At 43.3% G+C, this 22,836-nt stretch overlaps 1 protein-coding gene across 4 annotated transcripts in view; it reads right to left on the bottom strand.

The window, feature by feature from the left end:
* Nucleotides 1-22,836, bottom strand: part of LOC126548176 (uncharacterized) — a 65,645-nt gene that overhangs the window by 29,446 nt on the left and 13,363 nt on the right. For 3 of the 4 annotated variants that reach the window (XM_055063166.1, XM_055063169.1, XM_055063168.1), the window contains 4 exons: nucleotides 21,316-21,440; nucleotides 19,997-20,224; nucleotides 11,746-12,861; nucleotides 6,061-6,222 (listed from right to left, as the gene is read on the bottom strand). In XM_055063166.1, the coding sequence (XP_054919141.1) occupies nucleotides 6,061-6,222; nucleotides 11,746-12,861; nucleotides 19,997-20,224; nucleotides 21,316-21,440 (1,631 nt within the window). The remainder of the gene's footprint in view (nucleotides 1-6,060; nucleotides 6,223-11,745; nucleotides 12,862-19,996; nucleotides 20,225-21,315; nucleotides 21,441-22,836) is intronic. The other variant, XM_055063167.1, reaches the window with a different exon arrangement.

Below are 22,836 nucleotides of genomic sequence, written 5' to 3'. Positions count from 1 at the left end.
ATTTCTTTTTTTTCATTTAATTTTCAACCATTCTGCCTGTTGCTGCAGCAAAAATGATGCACAGCGAGAAGTGAGGGGAAAAACTTGCCCACGTCCTTTCAGTCTTCCACTGCAGCCACTGTGGTGAATGAATCGGGCAATTTCACCGATGGTAATGCAGGGTCGTATTTGCGTATTCACAGTAAAGCTCTGTTTGGCTCTTTCCCCTACTTTGTGGGTGCTGGCTACTGCTTGCTGTTGTGTTGCCGAGTTGACAACAACTTGCCGCTGACTGCTACATTGGCAAAACGACAACTTGGGTAACTGGATATGTGCCCATTTTTGGCCAACCACCCAGAATTGGTCTGTGCCACTGTGACACAACGGGTACAGAAGCCTTAAATGTCAAATAAGCTTCGCGCCATTTAGATTTCACCATTGAATCGGATCTGCATGTCTGAGTGACAGAGAACACTTGAACGTTTGAATTGATGACGTCGCAAGGAGACGGTGCACGAACTTCCAGACAGTGTCACCACCAACCCCTTTTCATACCTTCACTAGTTTACAAATCCTTAGTTCAGAGCAAGTCTGACCTCTATCCGATACTGTGGAAGTATACCTTGACAATAGTGCTCAACTTATATTTTCTTTAGTGTCCATTTTATATCAGTGAAACCTCGTTAAACCGTAGCTGGCCGGAGATTGGAAAAAGATGTACTAAACGGTAGTATTGCTTAACCGAACTAGCATGGGATTACTCGTTTAACTGCCAAAAATGAAACTTGGAGATAGTGCGAAGAAAGGGCAAAAAACATGCAGTATTTATTCATTTCGCGTGACAATAATCTGTTATTTTCGTTTGATACCATGGCAGCCTAGCAGTGACGACAGCAGCCTCAAACTCCCTTAAGCCGCAAGCCAGCTTTTCCGCCAGCCCCATTCTCAGCAAACACCCGTATGAGGCTGGCGTAACGCACAGCTTCTCCCACTGTTCGCCCATGCTATCACTTTGCGTGTTGTCCTCATCACTGTCGTCAGTGACACTTCGGTAATAACTGAGGCAATGATGGCCAAAAGTCGAACCTCGAAAAGTTGAACATCGTAGCCAACATCTTTTCGCCATCCCAGCAGTACTGCCGAGCATTTTCTCCTTCGCATTCCTAATGCCACACAGCGTAGTCAATGGTAGATCCTTCTCACGTGCCAGTGCCGACTTCATGACACGTTCGATAGCACGAATGAGGTCCAATTTTTCTGTTATGCTGAGCACCCGGGTTTTGTTCGAGCTTCGGCATGACGCGAGTCCTAGCTTGCACGATGCCACAACTAGAGTGTACTAAAATACGGTTCAGTGGGACGAGTGGCTGGGGCGGTGCATGCTTTGCAGCGAGGCGAGCAACAATGAAAAATAGTGTGGCGGGGCTGCGATCAATGGATTGGGCCACATCAATGTCACGCCGTTGGAAACTGCTGGCGATACTTCTTCGAAGGGTCATTCATACAACTTTGCGCACTGGTATATGCGTTCAGACCGCTCAAACGGTGTTCATAATTACATATGACATGTACTTATGCCTCAGGAATGGGTGCCTTTCTTTGTCTTCGTTATTCCATTTTATTTTTTAAATTGAGGCCATCATGTTATTCCATCATGTTATTGTATGGCTCCCTTTGGAGAAACAAATATTTTTCTTTTTGTTCTTCAAGCAGCATGCATTTCTCAAGTGTATTTTTGTGCATGTAGTTTTCCATCAGAAACGCACACGAAAAAACATGTAAATTTCCTGTTCGCCGCTTCAAACAAATTATACATGTCTGCCCCATCCGGTACCCTGCGCTTAGAGTTACGGGAAGTATTCTTACGGAAAAACAAAAACAGTGCAACACTCCATTCATGTTTCCATCTTCCTCGTGTAATGGAATGTGGTGTAATTGGTACGGGTTCTTTGAATGCAGTCGGACCTCGGGCGCCGAAAACAGTTTTAGGTAGCCATTATATATGCGAATGTTTGACCCGTAGGTAGTGTGGAATTTTTCGTCCAGTCCATGATTAAAAAAGGAAAGAAAAAAAAAAGAATTAGTGGCTACATAGTGGATATGGCGTTATGCTGCTAAACTCGAGCTCACTTGTTCACACCAGGTCGCGGAATTCGATGAGAATGAAATTGAAAAACACTAGTGTACTTCTGTGTAGGTGCATGTTAAAGAACCCCAGGTGGTGAGAACTGAATAGGGTGCCTCATAATCACATCACCAGATGTAACATGCCAGAAAAGAAAGGAGGTAGTTCAGTCCTTTGCTTTTTTTCCTAGGGGCGTAAACGAAAGAAATCAATCCTGAGTGATTTCTGAGAAAAACATGTTACGCTTATCTCATATTTCATACCTAAATGTATATGCCATTCCCAACTCTATGTCCCCTCAACTAAGCACCTTCCTTCATATGAACAGCTGCTTTCAATTATCCGGTGCACTATCATAAGGACAATAATGAAGCAATTAAACAAATGACATGCCTCACATATTCGTAGAGATATTGGTATATGTGTTGTGTTCATTGAAGAAGTGTGGTACCACACTGGGTATCCAGTTCTAATCGGTTGCAGAGGTGGTAAAACTGTAAAAAATAAGAAATAAATGTTTTTCTTGCCCGAATCAAGTTAGCAGATTTACAGGCCGCACCAAAACGGGGCGTTTATATTGAATGACAGCTAGGAGCTTGTTCAGTAAAACCGGTTAGCACCTGCGCTTTAATACTCTCAGGAACTGGTGCACCTCTGCCCAACAGCCACAACTCTCCAGCAGCCGAAACATTTGGAATAAGAGTCCTCACTTGCATCGGCCCCTCACCTCCGAGACTTCCGGTACTTCCCTCACCTCTGAAAAGTCCTGTTATGCGTTAAATTCAAATGAAAACGGCTATTCGATAATTTTGAACAGTGAATTCTGAAGTTGAATACGATTTGAATAGCGAACACCATTGAATTAGACTATAAGTTTTACTTCATTTTGCCTGCTGGCACATTGAAGGAGATCGCCAGACAAGCCATGGAGATTACATTGGTAAAGAATTCCCGGTATCCCCAATTCAGTCTGAGTACATAAGAAATATCTTTTCATTAACGGTGTTGTTCATATTAACGTTCAACAATTGCCGCGATAACTTTTCATGGAAAGTCAACTGGTTCACCAGGGGCTGGTGCAGGTTATAAAAGATTCACGCAATTTCTAAGACAAACTTATTCAAGTCAGGAGTTTTCAATTTTTTGATCAGTGCACTTAAAATATTTGATATCCTTTTCTCTTACATACCACATTTACTTGAATCTCACGCACACCTTTGTTCCGATAAAACGGGTCCAAAGAATTGCATGCATGTTAGAATCGAGTACGACCCTAAATCTGCGTTACCATATCACCATTGGCATTCGAAAAATGGCCGCCTCGTACGCGTTTCTAGCATGCCTCCATGTTGTACGTGTAACCAGGCACTGGTGTAACCTAGTCTACCGCCTGCCTTCCCGTCTTCTGCGTTTATTCAATCAGCATGGAAGCGCCGACTGCGAAGACACGCAGAGTCCACCATGATGCCGCATTTCAAAGGAAAGTTATCATGCGCGCGGAGACGGGCAGAAATTGGGCCGCATCACGGGCGTTCGGAGTTTCCGAAACTTGTGTGCGGGACTAGCGCAAACAGAAGAAGAATATTTTCGCCAGCAAAGCAGAAAGGAAGGGTTTCAGTGGACTGATGCAGGGCTGCTTCGCTGAAATAGAAGAGGTGCTCGTGGAATAAGTGCAAGATTAGTGAGTGGCACAGCGGCCTGTGACGACTGATCTGCTTAAAGTACAGGCGATGCAGTTATCCCTACAGACAGGGCTAATGCGGAGTGACTTTAAAGTGAGCAGTTGCTGACTATCAAATTTTATGAAAAGAAAAGGCTTTTCTTTTGACAAAAATTGCCCGAAGGATATGAAGAGAAATTGTACAGTTTTCAATGGTGCGTTTTGAAGTTGCGCCATTGAAACGGCTACCACTTCAGACAGATTGGAAATGCCAATCAGACGCCGCTTTACTTTGACATGCGTGCCGCAACCGTTGAAAAGAAGGGGGCGAAGCAAGCGCACATTTTGTCTTTTGACCCTGAAAAAACTAGTAATCGCAAGGCTTTGTTGCACTGCAGATGGGCACAAGCTGCCCCCGTATTTTATCTTCAGACGGAAGACGCTCCTGAAAGGAATCTTGTTTCCGAGTGGCGTGATTGTGTGCACAAATGAAAAAGGTTGGATGACCATGGACTTGGTCGCTGACTGGATTGATAACGTTTGGCGGAAGACACCCGGTGGCAGTTTGGGTCTGTGTGGAATGCTTGTGCTCGACGCCTTCAGGTGCCACCTTGACCAGCGCATCAAGGACAAGCTGGCTGCATGCAACACCGACCTTGTCGTGATACCCGGCGGCATGACATTGCAGCTCTAGCTGCTCGATGTTTGTTTGAACAAGCTAGCGACAGATAGAATTCAGGCGCTCTACACCGAATAGCTTGTCAGTGGCTGCCACGAATTCATGCCCGCCAATAAAATGAAGCGCGCCTCGCTGCAGGACTTTTCTGGATGGGTGAAAGATGCATGGTGCACAATCCTGTCTGCCATGGCTAACAAGGCCTTTTCTTTTAATAAGTGTGGGATTTCGTATGCCCTGGACGGCACCAAGGATGAAATGCTTTGGTCTGATGATAGCGATAAGGAGTTGTCGGATAACGACGACGAGTGATATCTGTTGCCCCATGCGACTCGTACCGAAGCAGTGAAAATCTTGGCGGCAAGGTACGCCGCTTCCATTTTTGTGTTTTTATTCATCGCAACTTTAGTGTATTGGGAATAAATCTGTTTTTTACAAATGAGAGAAAAATATTTCTATATGAAAGCACGAGGTCCGCAGTATTGTACTCGTCTTTTTTTTGGACATGGAAAACGGGTCTGCGTTACAATCAAGGGTGCATTAGAATCGAGTAAAAATGGTATATGTTGTGGTTATATATATCTCTATGTAGCCGCGAAGTTAGTAAACCTGGTTTATTTAACTATAATATTCTTTTCTCTGATCATTGTCCCTGATCAATATTACCAACAATAAGCCCTTGTAAAATGACACATTGGCAATAAAATTTTCTTGCATAGCTTCATAATGCAGATAGGTGGCTTCTGTGGCAAAATTACGTCTTACCTTTAGAAAATCTTAAAAATGGCAGTTCACCAGGCTAAAGCTACAGCTGGTACCAGCTGACAAGAGTTGTGGGTACACCAAAGCAAGTAAAACCATAAAAAATTTTACTGCACAAACTTTCTGCAAGAAAAACTAGGCGTCTGCTAGCGTCCGTGGAACGAATGTGCACTTGCTGGCAGACGACGCATTTGTCGATGACAACAAAATTGAAGATGTTATGTTGTATAACCCATGCCTCAAATATGTATACGTACCAAAAAGATGGCTATATAAATTTGCAGATGAAATCAAAGCACCTTTACAAGAGTATATGCACACAATCGGTCTTAGTGCCCGCAGCGAAATTACATTGACTCTGCCGCAAACCACGTCTTCGCTACATTCCAGTTCACTCGCAGCGCCCTCGCACAATTTCTCCACACGTTGCGCCTCAGCGGGAGAGCGCCGTTTGGCCCACTCGACCATTGTCTAGTACTCTCTAGCCACAGCACAGGCCATCACTAGCCAGCCACAACACTCTCTGGCTCCACACTGAAATGATGTTGACGTTAAGTGGCTTCACCCTTCCAAGCGCCCTCTGCATTTGTGCTTGGAGGCGGTTCTGATCTGAGGCTTGTTCTTCTGCCTGGCCGACCTACTGCCATGATTGCACTACGAAAAGTGCAAACACTATGTGTTAACCGATACATACCCAATAATCTGGTATGGTTTGTGCGGATACAAAACGCATTATGTTCAATGGCAGCTTAGTCAGGGATTTGACTTTACTACTTTTAAAACGAAACTACAGTTTAAGTGGGTACGGTTTAACGAGGTTTTATTGTACATCAAGCCATGCACATTAGCCATACTCACGCAAGTGAGTCCTGGAAGAACATCGAGCACCCGAGCTCGATACCAGTTTTTGTCACCCTGAAAGCGGCATATCCAGAAGGAGCCCTTGTTCACCATTTCTTCCGTTGGTGCCTCACTCTGGGCACCGCATTTGTTCAGCTCTTGCTGAAGCTCTTCTAGCACCTGCATTTCAAGGGCGAAAATAAAAGTTTTTTATCCCCAGAGAGGCTACCTGATTTTTTTATGCATACTTGGCTCAAACAAAGTGTGAATAGATCCCACCAAGACTAGCTTACCAGTGACAAGTATACGCTGATAAAGTTTTATTGGAGCAAACTATTTCACTATAACAAACAAACTTCGCAATAGCACAATAAGTTATAATGAAGCAGGAGGAAAACAAGATTACTTTGCATTTCAAATATAGCATGGTGCATATGTTTAAAATAAATAACAATTGTGCAAATATTCAGAGAATTAGGCTAGGCAGGGTAGAAACATTTTTGCAACTGCAAGCCATGATTAAAATCGTGTAAGGGCTGAATAAAGTCAAACGTGAATGGCATGTACTGAACACAATGAATAAATACTATGACCCTTACTATATTCCCCTTAGCAAGCATGTTACTGTGGTTGTAGTTCACACGTAAGGTTATGCACTATTCCCAGGTTAATACTGTTACGTGTGGAAAGACACAGACGAAAGAAGCTATTTACAGGCTATTTACACTGGAGCCATGCAGCCAGGCTGACACTCGCTTGCGCCAAGGGCACCGACCAACTTCGTCGTTCTCGCGGCGGCTCGTCTCTTGAGCATCGCTCGATGATATCGTAATAACATTAACCGCAAATTTTAAAACAACTTATTTCCAATCGCACTGAACAATCTATGCTCTTGTATACAAACTTCACTTGAATACGCATATCTATTGACTTTTGTGCAGACTGCCATATTTTCTTGAATTTAGTCATGATCTGAATTTTAGCATGTAGCTTTACTCAAGATGGCATAGTGCCTCCCTCAATATTTGAAGTTATCCTTTGTATTGTAGTCATCCACATTTAAGTTGATCTCATGAAATAGGTATCTTTTAAAAACTGCAGCATTGCATACTAACTTGAAGGAGCTCAAGTGGTGGCACAGAGAATGCCACATGATGTGATATTACGCAATAGTATCACAGACTATAATGGGAATATATGTGGTGACAGCAAGCAGTATTAGTTGAACACTTCTACAACAAATCCGTGCAGAAAGAAATAACTTGCATAATGAAGCATTTAATATACCCTGGTTGAATTTCTGTCTTTCGTATGTGTTACGATGCTTCTACAATGAATTTTCCAATGAAGGAATTTGGCATTCATGACTTTTACACCCACAAAGGAATTCGGGTGGGCTTAATACCCAAACACTTTGATCAACTGCACTTTGACAGCAATAGCATGCCATGTACCTTGATTCTACGCAGTTGCCCGCAGACGCACATTTTGTCGGACAAAATGTGCACAAGAAAATGAGTGGCTTATCTTACACCAAGTATCTCTTGAATTTATGCTACATAAGTGTTTTTTTACTGAACATGCATAGACTTTAGGAGCAGTCTGGCATGCAATTTTTACAGTGAAGTGACCTGTATGGTGAATGATTCTTAGATGGCTGCCAAATCTGCAACCATGCTAGGAGGCCTCAAGTGCTTGGATGCACAACAAACCACGAATCATGCGCCATCTTTTAATATGATGAATTCAAAATGCATGCCGAATGCAGCACGGCTTTCCGACGTAGGTTGTGTTGACAAGAACTCCTCTACGTATCAAGAAAATCTGAGGCAGTGGTCACATGGTATCACAAACCCTTGATGCACACATCAATCAGTCCAGTGCCATGGTCACAAGCTGCACACTGACCATTAGCCAAAAGCTCAAATAAAGCGCAAGTGGTGCAAATATGCAATCCTATTTACCACATTGTACTTAATAATGATGATGCAACCATTACTAATGTGCCTACCATGTGGAGAACCCTGTCTGCAATGGGTGGAAACAATAACAGATCTTGGGATTCTGCCAAATGTTGCCTTCCCCTAAATAAATGCTTTAATGGTACGATTTGGCAAACAGCAACCAAAGAAACCTACATGAGCCTTCCGACTCAAGTTTGCTCAATATGGCGCGGTGTCTCTACGAGGCACACTTGCTGTGCTGAAACAAGTTAGGATAGAACCTAGCCCTTATGCAGTCAAAACTTGTCTCACAAATTACAGATCGCTCATTGTGAAGGCCTCCTGTGAAAGCACAGATGCTGCAACTAAAGCTAGCAGAAGAAAGACAAGGTGCCACATAGACAAAGCCATGAGTCATGAGAAGATGAGCTATGTATGGATTTTAGCTTTGATGAATGTTTTTGTTTGCACTGCAGGAGTTTCAAATCATTTTACTGCAAAACAGCTTTTTCTTGAGATCTCTCACAGACTTACTTTGCACAGAAGACAAGGAATTTACGTCATCGCCTGATATGCGGAACCTGACCTTCTCAAGTCGGCCCAATTTAGGTCGAGCACGCAGACGTTTCTAAGCTGTTTGCCCTCGTCACAAAAGTGCGGGAAGTGAATGGTGCTGTAGACATTCACTGTGTTTTATCTCGACTTGGTAGCAAACTTCGGGCACTATCTCAGCGGTGTTCTTGAGACTTTTTTCAATATCAAGGAATGAAGGCTTAGCTTATGATCCCACACAGGCAGCTTGCGATGTCACTGCAACAAAACAGTGATGCGATCTGGTGCCATCTATCACTGCCATGGCAAAACACGATGAAACACACTGCATGTTAATCAATGGCACCACCGTTTCGTTGCTAAGAAATTGGCATCTTTTGAGCCGTATCACTGCTAACGACACACACTTGCATTTGCCTTGAATTGGTTTGCTTCAGGCCGCAGATGCCAGCATACATGCTCCCCTAACTTATGCATCAACACTCGAACTTACCGAATCATTTTTATTGCAGAAACAGTTTTAACCATTAACGGCTCCGTGTTGTAGAAAATTCCGTGTCGGTGGAGTTGCGTGTAAGCAAAAATTTCCACATATATTTAGGTACACATGTATGCCACGTCTTACTATATGACATGCGGTACATGCAGGTTATATTGTCACATCATTTTATCACTAATGTTGCTCATACCTTGTCTTACATTCTTGACAAAGTTATTTCTAGAAATAGTAAGCTGTTCGGCTAGTTGGTCTGCTACAATTTTTGCAAAGGGGAGCGCAAAAAATTTATTGGAAGAAGGAGACATAGACAGGAAAGATACTCACTTGTAACTAAGTATATTTCCAGAGCCAAAACTCCAGGAATGTTATTGTGCATGGGCTACCATCGAGAATTGTGAAAAAAGTTTAATATATATATATATATATATATATATATATATATATATATATATATATATATATATATCGCTTAATAAAGGGGCATGCATCATTACAACAATAACAGTTAGTGTAGGTGCTAGCAACAGCAGCATGTGGAAGTGGTCTGACAGAAATCGTCCGAAAAAAACACCTTTAAGGGGAGGGGGCCAGAGGAGGGGGCATAGAAACTTCAGCCAAGGGCGAGGAATGTAAATTTCTCATCCATCAGATGTACTGAATGAATGGTGCCTAAATATCCCCCCTGCAACAAATATATGCCATCAAATGCATCATTCCTTTGATAAACAAATTGATTTTCTTTACTATTTCTCCTGTTTTCAAGCAACTCACATTGGCCTTTTCCCAGTTTTTGTACTTGGACCTTCTCTGCTAAGGGCACTTGATCTCACGCAACCGAGTTATGGGTCCAGTTTGTAACTGAATGCCAATTACCTTTCTGAGATGCACCTGCCGTCGTGTAAGACCTTTATGGCATCTGAAGGGCGAGTTGCTGCGGTCGGTGGTTGTGCTGTGTCATGTTTCTCCACTGCCTAGGCTGATGGTTCCCGGCTGCGTTTGTTGCTGAAATCCGCTGTGCGTCTTTTGTCGAAATGTGCCAATGTGTACTCTTCTTCCATGGACAGTATAAATTTCAATTCCATATAATTACGAACCTATTAGTGACTACTTTGTTCCTATGGCACTCAGCGGCCGTCAATTCAGCAGTAACCTAGTTTGGTTCAGAAATCAAACAGTAAACCTAAAATTTTGTACACCAACAAGCATAACTCATTTTCCAATTAGGATTTTTAGGGAAACGTTCCACACTTATTTCACACATATTTGGGTGTGCCATGGACCACTACAAATAAACTTGTACAACTACTTCACATGTAGTTCCCCATTATAGCAAAGCAATCCTACAGTAAGAGCGCATTTCCTAAAATTATTTCATCATTAAGCTCTCAAGAACCTTCTGGCCTCTTCCATTTTGGTTTAGTACACAGATCAAAGCCTCACCTGTGACCATTAAAGTTACAAGTGCTGGCATGAGAGATGAATTTGTTAACAATTCTATAAATAAAAAAATTATTTTTCACACCCCAAAACCCTTGTGAAGTAGAATTATGTGTTCTATAAGGTAGACTATAATCTGTATTCTTCCTTTTCTGCTAAAAATGATATTTTTTTGAACTTGGCTTCATACTTAGGTGCCTTAAACCACCTCTTCAGCTTGGAGAGCGACACAGTCCATGGGGAAAGGATGAAGCTGCAAACAAGTGGCAGGTAACAACACCTTCCTTTCTTTGGGAACAGAGGGCTCCTCCTCACCATTTTTTAAACTGCTGGCTGGTTGCCAGCTCAAGTCAGGTGGTGGCAGCCCATAAGCATTAGTAATCGAGCAATCATTTTTGACCACAAATTACTTGCAAGCAGAAGCTCACGCACATACATACCCTTCTAGATCTGCCAAAGATACTTGAGAAACGAGAAAAGGATAGTTGTTAGCCTATGTCAAGTTTCTTGTCACTAGTCCCTTGTTGCCCTTGGGGAACTCTGTCAGAGGCATACCTCAAAAAGTTGCCATCAGCTTGCCGCAAAAATAAAAAAGAAACGGTGGAGTGTGATAGGCTGGGCATTGTGAATGGCACCTCACCGCTGAGAAGAGATGAGTTGAAAGGGGTGGAAGAATTTATTTAACTCCTAATTTCTATGTTCGTATTATGCCTATTTAAAAAAAGTCCATCACTATTCCATTTTTTGAAAGACACCACCCATTTCTCATCTTTCAGAAGAAGCTTTTGGGCTCTTTTTAGTTCGCTTCAACATACATGTTTTCTACCAATCCGAATTTCTTATGCACACTAAAGTGACTAGGAGGTTGTTAATCAAGTGTGCACATCATAATCAGCTGCACTGTATAATTATAAAATTTATTTGCAAATCAAGTTCTTGCTTAGCAGATGCACTAGTAATGGCCTGGAGGAAGCCTACATAACAGACGTCAGGCATCCTTATTCGGTGGCACCACCGCATCCCAACTAAGCCATAATGTGCAGTAGGTCCACAGTCAATGGCATTGTTTTGCTGTCAATATTGAATACCTTGGCCTTAAGAAGTGCAACCAAGACTAGCGAAGCCCTACACTACAAATTTGGAACCAGAAAAATATCTTTATAATAAAGCTGAACATGCCCTTTTATTGCTACAGCATCACATGTCCATAATGTCATGCATAGTGTTATGCAGTAAAAGAAAGTGAGAACATAAAGCCAGTAAGCTTCTGACCTTGGCTGTAGTGTTTGCTTTTTCCACTATCTGGCCATAGAAGTCCGATGGGTTGAACACCACTGAGATGCATACGCAAAAAGTGTCGCCTTCAGGAAGGACAGCTGGAGGTACAGTAACTGGTGGCAGAGCTGGTGGCAGAGCTGGTGGAGCCGTCCCAGCTTGTCTCAGATTGTCTGGAGGCAATGTAGCTGGATGCATGCCATGTGATTCCATGCCACCAGGAAGTGCAGCTGCAGGAGCCATGGCAGCAGGAGCCATTGCTGTGGGGGCCATCGAAGTGGCTGCAGGTGTCATGGCATTGGGTGTTATTGTGGCAGGAGGCACAGTGGCAACAGGCTTGCGAGGTGGAACCATACCAGCGGGAGCTGGCGCTGCACTAGTGGGGCGTAGAGCTTTCACAGTGGGGGCGGGAGCAGTGCCGGTGGAATATTGAGCCAGGCCAGCAGGTGGGGGAGCCGTGCCAGCAGGAGATGGAGCTGTGCCAGAAGGTGCGGGACCCATACCAGTGGGACGTGGAGCCACATCAGAAGGTGGAGCCATGCCAGTGGGTAGGGGAACCATGCCAGCAGGAGGTGGAGTCATGCCAGTAGGTGGGGTAGCCTTGCTGGTGGGAGGGGTAGCCATGTCCGCAGAAAGTGGGGAAGCCATGTCAGCGGGAGGTGGAGACATGCCCGCGGGTGGTGGAGCCATGCCAGCAGAAGGTTGGGGAGCCATGTCAGCGGGAGGTGGAGACATGCCCGCAGATGGTGGAGCCATGCCATCGGAAGGTGTACCAGCCAGTGGCATTCCGCGATGTGGCACGGAAACTTGAGCTTTGCTGGTAGGAGGTGTATGACATGGCAATGTGCTGGCTGAAGCTATGTTAACAGCAGGCATGCCAGCCGGGAACATGCCAGGAGGGGGCACAGATGTTGAAAGTGCAGGCCCAGTATGCATGCCCGGCAGAGGCATGTAAACCGAAGTTGTGGTAGCAGCGGGGGTGCCAACCAAAGGCATGGCAGTTGAAGATGTCACAGCTGCAGCGGTTGTGACTGGAGATGAAGTGGCTTGTGACATAGTGACTACAGGACGAGTCTCGTGCCGCTTGGTGGTAAAGTTCATGCCTTGCTGGTTCTGAAATCCAGAAATGCAACTTTCACCAACAAAGCCCAATAGGCAACAATATCTAGAAGAAACATAACCATGCACAACGTGTAGAGAGACTTAGAAACTATTCATATGGTGCCCATGCTGCCGTCAGATTTTCGAGATCTCATGGGGACCGAAAAAGAATCAGAAAAATTGAATAGTCAGAAAAACTTGTTCATCCCAAAACAATAAAATTTATTAGACTTAGAGCGGCTATAAAAGATTTCTAATAGTAAGCTTGGAGGCAATCAGATTGGCTTAGATTTGCACAAGAGTGACGTTGTCTCCGCATACAGAAGACAAGAGCGTCACCGCGTTTGTGACCTCTGTTGGCGGAGATCGCCATGAAGATCAAAGAAATGAGCCACGTTACATTGCATCACTTGGCTCTTGTGAAAGCACTAGAGGTGGCAGTGATCACACAAATGTGAAGCTGCACAAATATGCATAAAAATGCGACAATGTCTCCGAGACATACCTGCTCTGTGGACATTATAGGCGTTCTGTCGACACACGATGCACAAAATAGCAACATAACCTTAAAAAGACAGAGAGAGAAAGCTCATCGTGCATTAACTGATTACGATGATAGTGCTGACCAGAGAAAGAAAGAAAGAAAAAGTGCCATCCTCCGGAGCACTTTGTTAGCTAAGAAAGAGCGGGCATGGCCTCTGAGAACAGAAGATGGCGCGTGCTTTCTATTGATAGAGTGAGCCATAGAGAAACTATATATCGCGTGAGCCTCCGAATCTTGGAGGCAATATAGCGGGCCACTGGAAGCCATCCTAGCCAAGCCAGCTAAAAATCCGGTATGACGGCCTTCAACATTGGGTAGCGTGGCTCAGAATGAGCGATTTAGTCTGGAAAATAAAAATTTGGGGCCTAAATTCGTCCAATACATCAGTCATGAAAATGTATTAGCTCTATGGGAACCCTGAAGTTGCATTTATGAACTACAGAATATCCATCAAGCCTGAATTTTTGGAGTCAGCAAAATCCGTTGGCTATATACTGTACTTCAGTGCAATGGAAAGGTTACTGTCCAGTGCGACCAATCCCACAGCGTGAATATAGAAAACAAACAGTTTACTGTACAAGTGCATAATCCTGCAGCAGTAACGTAGAAAACAGAGGCACAGGCGGGGATTTATTTCCAGAGGGGTTCTCCACCAGCCACGACTACTCCCCCACCTACACCCACCGCCCGGTGATTAACACTATGTCAGTCTTCTTTACATCTCTCTATTAAGGCGAAAGCCTTAGATGGCTCATGGGTCGAAAAATCCACTGTCCGGCGTAATGGCACCAAAGTTCAAGCGAACCAACTTGGAGACATAGGCAAACCAGCTATATATCCAAATTAAAGGTACACTAAAGGGAAATACTAAGTTGACGTGAACTGTTTGAATACCATTCCAGAAACCTCGCAATGCTTGTTTCGTGCCAAGAAAAGTATTAGTTTAAGAGAAAATGGCATCTGAAGGCTCCGAATACCTGTTTCGAAATTTGAATGTCCTGCCACCCAACTGGGGAGTGGTGACTGCACATGTCATCACCACCCTTTGCTGCCGTCGGTGAGTAAAATGGCGCCTGACAGACGGCAGTACCGAGCCAAGACAGAACGATGGGCTCGCCGCTGCAACTGCTTTTCGGTCAAGTGGCGTAGACCATGTGGGTATCCCACGACCTCACTTGGAAGTTGAATTCTCTGCTACTTGCAGTTGGTGCGAGTTTCACTAGCCAGCAGAACCAGCGCAGCACTACGCAATAACAAAACTACTAAAAAGCAAGAGGGTGGGGGGGAGCAGATTCGAGTGTAAACAAAAACTTTGGACCGGCCACATCGCTGTGGAGAGTAATTTCAATGAGTTCTTTTTTCTAAAAATGAAATAGAACCGAACAAGTAGCATTTGATTTAATCTTATAATACAAGGATGTTTTTTGCAACGAGTAGTTGAGTACTAGTGACAGAATATAACTGAAGAGTGCTTTCGTCATCAGTCAAGTGATTGAATGTCCCGGGGGAATCTAGTCACGTCCTGTATTTACCTGAATTTCTCAATTATTAAGGCTCTGTTCGCGATAATATTGACGCTTTAGAGATTCTCGGGCACTAATCTATCACTTTAGCTTGACTTGGATTTGCCTTTAGTGTCCCTTTAATGCACCTAGCTGGGCGAGTTGGTGATTGAACATATTACTAAGGGGTGGGCAGCGCAACACGGACGAAGGACAAAAGTAAGTGGACTGCGCTCATACTGTCCACTTCCTTTTGTCAGGGTTGTGCTGCCCACCCCGAGGAACATATATCGAAGTTGGATTCCAATTCACATCATGTTGGTCAAGAGTCAAATCCAATTTATGAATTGTAGCTGGTGAGTTTGCAAAGCATGTCCACTTGGAATGAATTTACAGAATGACACCGGTTTGTAGATATACACCATCAGACTCGCCATAAAAATGCAATGTTGGAGCTTTTAACAAAATGCTCTTTTATGCATTGAAGCACAAAAGTAACTGGAATGCCAATGTATTTCATCCCATATTTTCGTGAATATCTTGAAACCGGGGTCATCTTGAAGATTCAAGCGGTTATAGCTTGCAAACTCACAGGCTACAATTCCTGAATTTAGATATGTGCCATAAAGTAATTAATTTAATTATTGAATTCTTGTTAATTAGTTGAATATGTGTTTCTATTTCTAGTATTTAGTAATGTCCACCTTTTAGAATAATCCACCTCAAGGAGAAGAATTATGTGATATGCCAAAGGAAACTTTATTAAGTTCCAGAAAGTTTAACGATGATCACCCCGTATATCTTATTGGAGCAGTCTGGAGCATGCATATTTAGAGCAATAATATAATTAAGAGGGCTAACCAGTCAGTAAATCTTGCATTCTACAGCAATAAAGCAGTGTTGAAAAGAAGCCTAAAGGCATCTTTAATACTATGTTTTTACTAAGTGCTGGTGAAATGACTGGAGGTGTTTTCCAACAGAATACGGGAAGAAACGAAATACAGCATGTAGGACAAGGACTGAGAGATGAAAGGACAAAGTAAAAGGGTCCATTGTACTAGAAATGAAGCTAACAAAGGCAGATGATGATGATATGTGATGTTTAATGGCAAAAGGGCCAGGTCTGGCCAAAGAGCACTATACAAGTGCATATGAGTATTTGATGGCACAATGAAGTGGAAAGTACTGATGGAACACGGCTGTATATGGGCCTAAAAATAGAGTCGCTGTGCAGTGCATAAAACATAAATATATTAAAATTATGACAACGGTTTTAAAGTGTTCAGTGAATGTAAAAGATGTTTTGAAAGAATGGTCTTTTAAGACATGTGCGTGCCAATGGCACTGCAGCCTCATCAGAAACCTTGGATGCAAGGCTTTGGAGGCATGTGCCATACAGATGCTACAATTGCAGCAGCAGCCTCTGTTAAGCAGTCATGCTACGAATTCATCGGTCATAGAATTTGTAATCAATGAACATCATTTAAATATTTTAAAAGTGATTTGCTGCTCAAAAATGCGTTCACATGAAGGAACATTGCTGGATGAAGAGGAATATTCTGCTTGTAAGCTAGAGGAAAGTTTTTTTTTTTCTTTCAGCTTCTGATTCCTGGCACTCCACCAGGATATGTAGCACAGTCAGTGTCTCTCCACAATTAGCGCACACGGGAAGGTCACCACCAGACAGCCTAGTAAGAGTGGGTCCTGTAGGTATGGCCTATCCTAAGTTGACAAAGAATTGCTTCAGTTCGCAATGTTTTTGTTGTTGGCCCCCAATTAGCCAACTGAGGCATAATTAAATTAAGCTTAATCGACGTGTCAGTGTCCCAAATTTGCTGCCCTTATGTCCTGATTTTTCTGTAGAGAAAAGACTTCAAGTCTGCTACAGGGACAGGTATGAAAGTGTTGCTCACTTTCACTGTAACAGATGTAGCCATCTGGTCTGCCAGCACATTCCCCTTAATGCCTCTGTGGTCGGGCACCCAGCAGATCACAACAAGCTGGTTTGACATGTACGCAGTGCACAAAAGTGAATAAAACTAGTTGAGTACAGGATTTTTGTTTTTGCGGAATGACATTAAGGATCTTACTACACTCAGGGTCAGTGAATATGATGGAGCTGGGCAGGTTGGTTTTCCTGATACATTTAACAGCCAACATTACTGCGTATGCCTCAGCAGAAAAGACACTTTGTTTCCGGGTGCAAAACATCAGATTCTGAGAATGATGGACCAGCCACTGCAAAAGACACGCCAGCGTGGGACATTGGTGTGTCAGTATAAAATTCGAGGCATGAGTACTTTAACTGGAGTTCTAGAAAGTGCATTTGGATGTGTTCCTCTAGCGCGTGCTTTGTAACATGAAAAAAAAAAAAAAAAAAAAAAAAAAAAAAAAAAAAAAAACGACATGTCACACTTAATAAACTGCCATTACCACGGCACAAAGAGCTTTGCCAGGGCCTTTAGACGAGGTTCTAAATGTGGTACACACATTCCATCACTGAACTTCCTCACACGCAGTGAGAAAGACTCCTTTGCAGTGGGTCGGTTGCGAAACAGTGTGGTGCATATCATTTATAGTAGCGTAATACGGATGTTCAGGGTTTGTGTGTACCTTCAGAAAATAGGTAAAGCTAGAGTATGACCTTTGCAAGTTAAGTGACCACTTGTTCGATTCTGTGTAGAGGTTTTGCACTGGACTTGTCCAGAATGTACCTGTGTTGTGCGATTACCACCAGCCCGAATTCCGAATCTGCAAGATGCAGAATTTATCCTGCGAGCGCCCAAATTCTCCCTTGAAAAGTCAAGATGCTGAGCCGTCAGGCAGCGGTGTCCTGCGGAAGAAGCATCGGCGAGCAACATGTTCGAGCATGTCACCAAGTGCCAGACAGCCCGGCGCCGCACCTCCCTTTTCCTGGAGGTCACCGCGCGCGCGAACTTTGAACCGGGTGGCCAGCGCGGTCGCTGGTTGGACCTCTCGGACGACCGTCGAGTGCTGGCTTTGTATTGGGCCGTTTGAGTGACAATGGTTCTCGGGGACTATAAAGCCGCGAGCCGGCCGCCTCGAAAACCGGATCCGCCGACCCACCGGGAGCCAGTGCCGCTCTCGACTGGAGTGAAATGTGTCACGCGTTTTCGCCGGACGTCGCCGTGCGGGAACAGTCGCGTTTGCTGTGAGCTCTCGGCCCCAGTGCCGATCCCTTCATGTCCTGTATAATGACCTGTATATAGTGTATAAAGTCCCTTTTGTTATTCTCACCAACGCCTGACTCGGAGTCTTCGCTACCAACGCTCTGTCACGAAACGGGTGACGAGCACTACGGGACCACCTCAAGGTCGTAACAGTGGTGGCACCGGTGCAAAGTCGTAACACCTGTGACCAGGCGGATACACAAATGGTGAATTGGATCCAGCATCCTCAACGTGCACAGTGTGGCAGATTGGTACACCATGGCACCATAGTCTTAACATGTACGCATAAGGCTTTTGTATAGATCCAACAGGCACTTCCTGTCACTACCCCATGTAGTGTGCGACAGAAGTTTAAGGAGGTTCATTGTTATCGTGCCTTTTGTCCCGAGATACTTCATATGGGGTATAAACGTTAGTTTCCAATCCAAGATAATACCGAAGAATTTATGTTCACCGCTGACAGCGAGTTCATGTCCATTGATAAAAATAATGGGGATTGGTGTTGTGCCTCTTTTCTTGGAGAAAAGCATGCAAGTACTTTCCTGCACATTCAGTTTAAACCCGTTTTCATCTGCCCATCTAGATAATTTGTTTAAGCCAAGCTAGAGCTAGCATTCGCAGATAGCAATACAGTCGACTCTCGTTAAAACGGACCCTGATAATCAGACAAGAAACGTCCATTTTATCAGACGTCTGTAATATCCGAGACGCCTCACTTCCGGAGCTTTCGTCTAACAGCTTTATTGCAAATAGTAAATGACGAATGTACAAAGTAAAAAACAAACAAAAAAAGTCACAGTTTCACCCGAAAGGCGAAGCATCGATTGCGATAGCAAATTAAGATAAACATGGCAGCAGCAATAGTGAGCGAATTGACCTTTGTGCTGTCTCTCGCTTCAACGCGAACGTCGAAAGCACAGCTCATATGAAGCTACCGGCACTGGGCGCACTTTGTCCGCATCGCAGGTCCCTTTGAAGATGAGGCCCGAGCAGGCACGCACTTTGTTCACATCACAGATTACTTTCAAGATCAAGCAAGATGACTTAGTGTGCATTCAAACTGGCGTTAGGGTCTACACATTCTTTGTTCAGTTCAAGTACAGTACTGTACAGCAATGTGGAGTGTTGCACAATATTGTATAGTGACAAATAAGGGCACTTGCATAGGTGGTGTTCAAACTATAAGAGATTAGATCAAGGTTCGGTCGAACGTTGGTCCGAAATACACTATGTGCTCTTATGTAAGTCAAAACCCTACACAACAGGAACGATTGCTTGTAATTATTTGTACATACACTGTCAAAATGCTGATGGATAAAAGCACCCTACGGTGGGAAAAATAAACCTACCTTTGATATTAGTCGAATACGGTTATCAAACTAACACGCACTCATCAGCATCTACTGTTGTTTGAGAAATCATTAAAACAGCCTAGATGTCGTATCGAAGAATTAAACAACCCGACAGAAGCTTCTATGACTTCACTCCTTCTGTCATTTAAAAATGAGGTTGCCGAGTCGACCAAAGAGCAAATTTTGGGTCTTTTTATTGAGGAAGTCCTAAGAGTACAAGAGGCCAGTTCGGCAATATCTCGAGTCGAAGTTTTTATTTTTTTCCAGACTCCCTAATTTGCCAAGAATTGTCAAATCGGAGCTGTAGTTGAAGTTCAATCATCATTTCAGATGGTGCATAGCATTGCTAGTAGAACAACTTTAAGCAATTTAAACAACAATTTAAACAACATGTAGAAATACTGTCGATCAAATTGATAAATTTCTATAGGCCAGGTAAGGAGAGAGTTAAGGAACCAATGATCCTTCATCTCAGAGTTTCTTATAGTACTTACTAAGTAAATATTAGGTACAGCAAAAAAAAAGCAACAAGTCACACAACTAAGATTAAAGCCTTACTTTGGGTAGTGGGGCTCTTTCTGCTGAACAGAGACTGAGAAATTCTTGAGACAAGTTTTTCGGAATATGGTCTTCGTTATCAGAAAGAATGTCCACAATGAAGCGGCCAGTGACAATATCTTGCGAGTGAAAGTAGGCTTGCAGCTTTGTGCCTTGTCGAGAGATCATGTTTCGAAATGTACGCACAGCAGCGATAGTCCACATGCCGGGGCCACATGGAGACCTCACCTACAAAACAGTGCAGTTTCTTAAATCACAACATACTCTCACACATACCAATGCGTACATCAAACAACATGATGCCCAAATAAAAACTTGTAACCAATGATTACAGAAACTAAGGCTTACTTGCTGTTGTGGGCATAATACTGCAAAGTTGCAAGCAGTGCATTGTACTGCTCATACAAGTTCCTTCTTTCATCCCAGGTATGTATATAAGCTTTAATCATGTTGAATAATGCAAAACCAACTGGGTCTAACAATACCATTCTGACATGCTGTTTCATGCAGCAAGGGAACAACTACATGGAGAATGTACTTCCTCCATGTGCATAGCTTTATGTATTAAACAAGCTGCAGTTACTTAATGGGCACATGAGGGTCATTCTTGCATGGAGTTACCGTATTTGCATGATTCTACCGCACCACCAATTGTAACTCGCAGTTATATTACCACCCAAATACCCCCAGAAATAACTTGGTGCCGATTCTACCATGCACATCAAGTAATGAAACCCAAGTTGATGCGTACCATGTTGAAACAATATTATGGAACATACAAAGGCACAGAGACATGCACACAGCAGAATCTTAGCAGCTGGTGGCTATCGGAATCCGACGACACCTCCTTTTCACCGTCTACCAACCACAGAAAGTCCTCTTCAGTTCAATGCACTAGAAAGGTCACATTTCGGGAGGCTCGCACAATCATCGTCTGGGGGAGAGAATTCCCCGAACCACTGACCCACCTTGCGATGTCTCTGAGCGTCGCTTTCTTAAGACCACCCGTTGGATGGGAGTATGGCTAGCTACCTTACACGCAGCTTTTTTTTCCCCCAGTAAGAATCGGTTTCATTTTTTAGTTTGAGTAGAATTAGTTACGATTGTAATGTGCATGCCAATATGAACCTTTTATTAAAAAACAAGTCCACATTAGAATCATGCAAATACGGTAATTAGCAGCCATATTCTATTTCCCTGAATACTTCGCCCGAGACAAGTTTGTGCCAATTAGGGTATCATGACAGGTAAGAGTACTAATGAATATCGACATAACAAGACTTTATAGCTTTAGATATTAAATAATGTACCATACATACACCCTTAATGCTGCAGCAAAAACCCTGTGCTGGAAGTGATGCAAACTCCTCTTCAAGGAAGGATACACAGTCAATGTCCACCCTGTCAATGTTGCCAAAGTCCACATAAAAAACCTTGGCATGATCTGGAAGAGCAAAACAGTACTGCAGCTGTCAAAAATGCATCAAAAGAAAAAAAGAGTTTCAATAAATAAAAACCAACTACAGTTCCATACTCCGATGCCTTTTCTTGACTGCATCCACATGAAGCATCTGTGCCTAAATGACGGTCTGTAACGGTGCATCCACAACATGGACAGCACTGCAGACAATAATTCTGCAGCCTATCCAGCTGCAGCAGTTTATTGTTTACATCAATGATTCAAGCATATTTGTTAAAGCATACAATGTTATGAGCCCTCTGACGTAACAAACACAACACTTCAAAATAAGCCTGTGTGGAGTATAGCAGATTCACTAGGAATAAATACACATTACAAAAACAATATCGGTTCTAGTCAGGCTTTTTAAAAACTCTATTAGCCATGCATTTTATCATTTGTATCTTGTAGCTGGAAAATTAGCTCTTTCTTGTAAGTGAGGTTGAAACACTAGCAATAATTTTTACTAAGCATTTATACTAGGGTGCTCATATGCGATGTGTATGTGCCAATCTAACATGAGCTTGTGGTGTGCTTTCTAAGCTCTGTGAAGCACTGCCGACCAAGATTAGATTACTGAGGAGGTTTCTCCTTCGTCCAATAGTACCCAAATGGGTACATTGCTTTGAATCAAAACTATTAATCCGAAAATCAGACGAATGTGGAATGGTATGGCTTTGGTTTAGGCAGATAAATGCCGGCAGCTTTTTTGTAAATTCTACCAATTTGGTGTAAATTGTGTCACCACAAACAACAAAAAGCACCCATGATGTGCCATTCAAGTTCAGTGAGTTGACATGAAAATTCAGGATGCAGCATCAATGTGCCAACCTACCTGTGATGTTACATCTTCATCTCTATGTTTAACCCTTTGAGGGTCACCAAACAAGTCCCAAGTGATCATGAATGCACACGTACGATGGCGACCGAATGTTTAGAAAAAAATTCACTTTTTCAGAATGAAGTGTAGACTAGCATTGCTCCAAAGGTGCAGCAATCTTCTGAGACTTCTAAAAAAATTCTTATTGTGCTACCATTCCATGGCTGCCACCACAACTGATCTTTTGCTTCCCTCTATGGTGGCTGCCACCATGGTAGTGTAGGAGTACTTGCACTTTACCTACTTTACTGCTGCATGCTTGCACACTTTATATTTGGCATTTTCATGCATATTTCCATTCATTTCAAGCTATGGGTGTTGGGGAAAACGGATTGCCGTCTCCTTTATCAGTTGACGAATTACTGCGAGATGCTTACCTGCATGACTGTGCTGCAGGTGTGCGATTACTTTCTCTAAAGGTGGGCACTTGCGAACGAGCGACACCATCTCCTTTTGCAAAATGTGCAAAAACTTGTACAACCTTGTCTAGCGATCAAATAA

Source organism: Dermacentor andersoni, chromosome 1 (assembly GCF_023375885.2).
Source record: "Dermacentor andersoni chromosome 1, qqDerAnde1_hic_scaffold, whole genome shotgun sequence".
Lineage (NCBI taxonomy): Eukaryota > Metazoa > Arthropoda > Arachnida > Ixodida > Ixodidae > Dermacentor > Dermacentor andersoni.
This window is presented reverse-complemented; position numbering and strand designations above follow the sequence as displayed.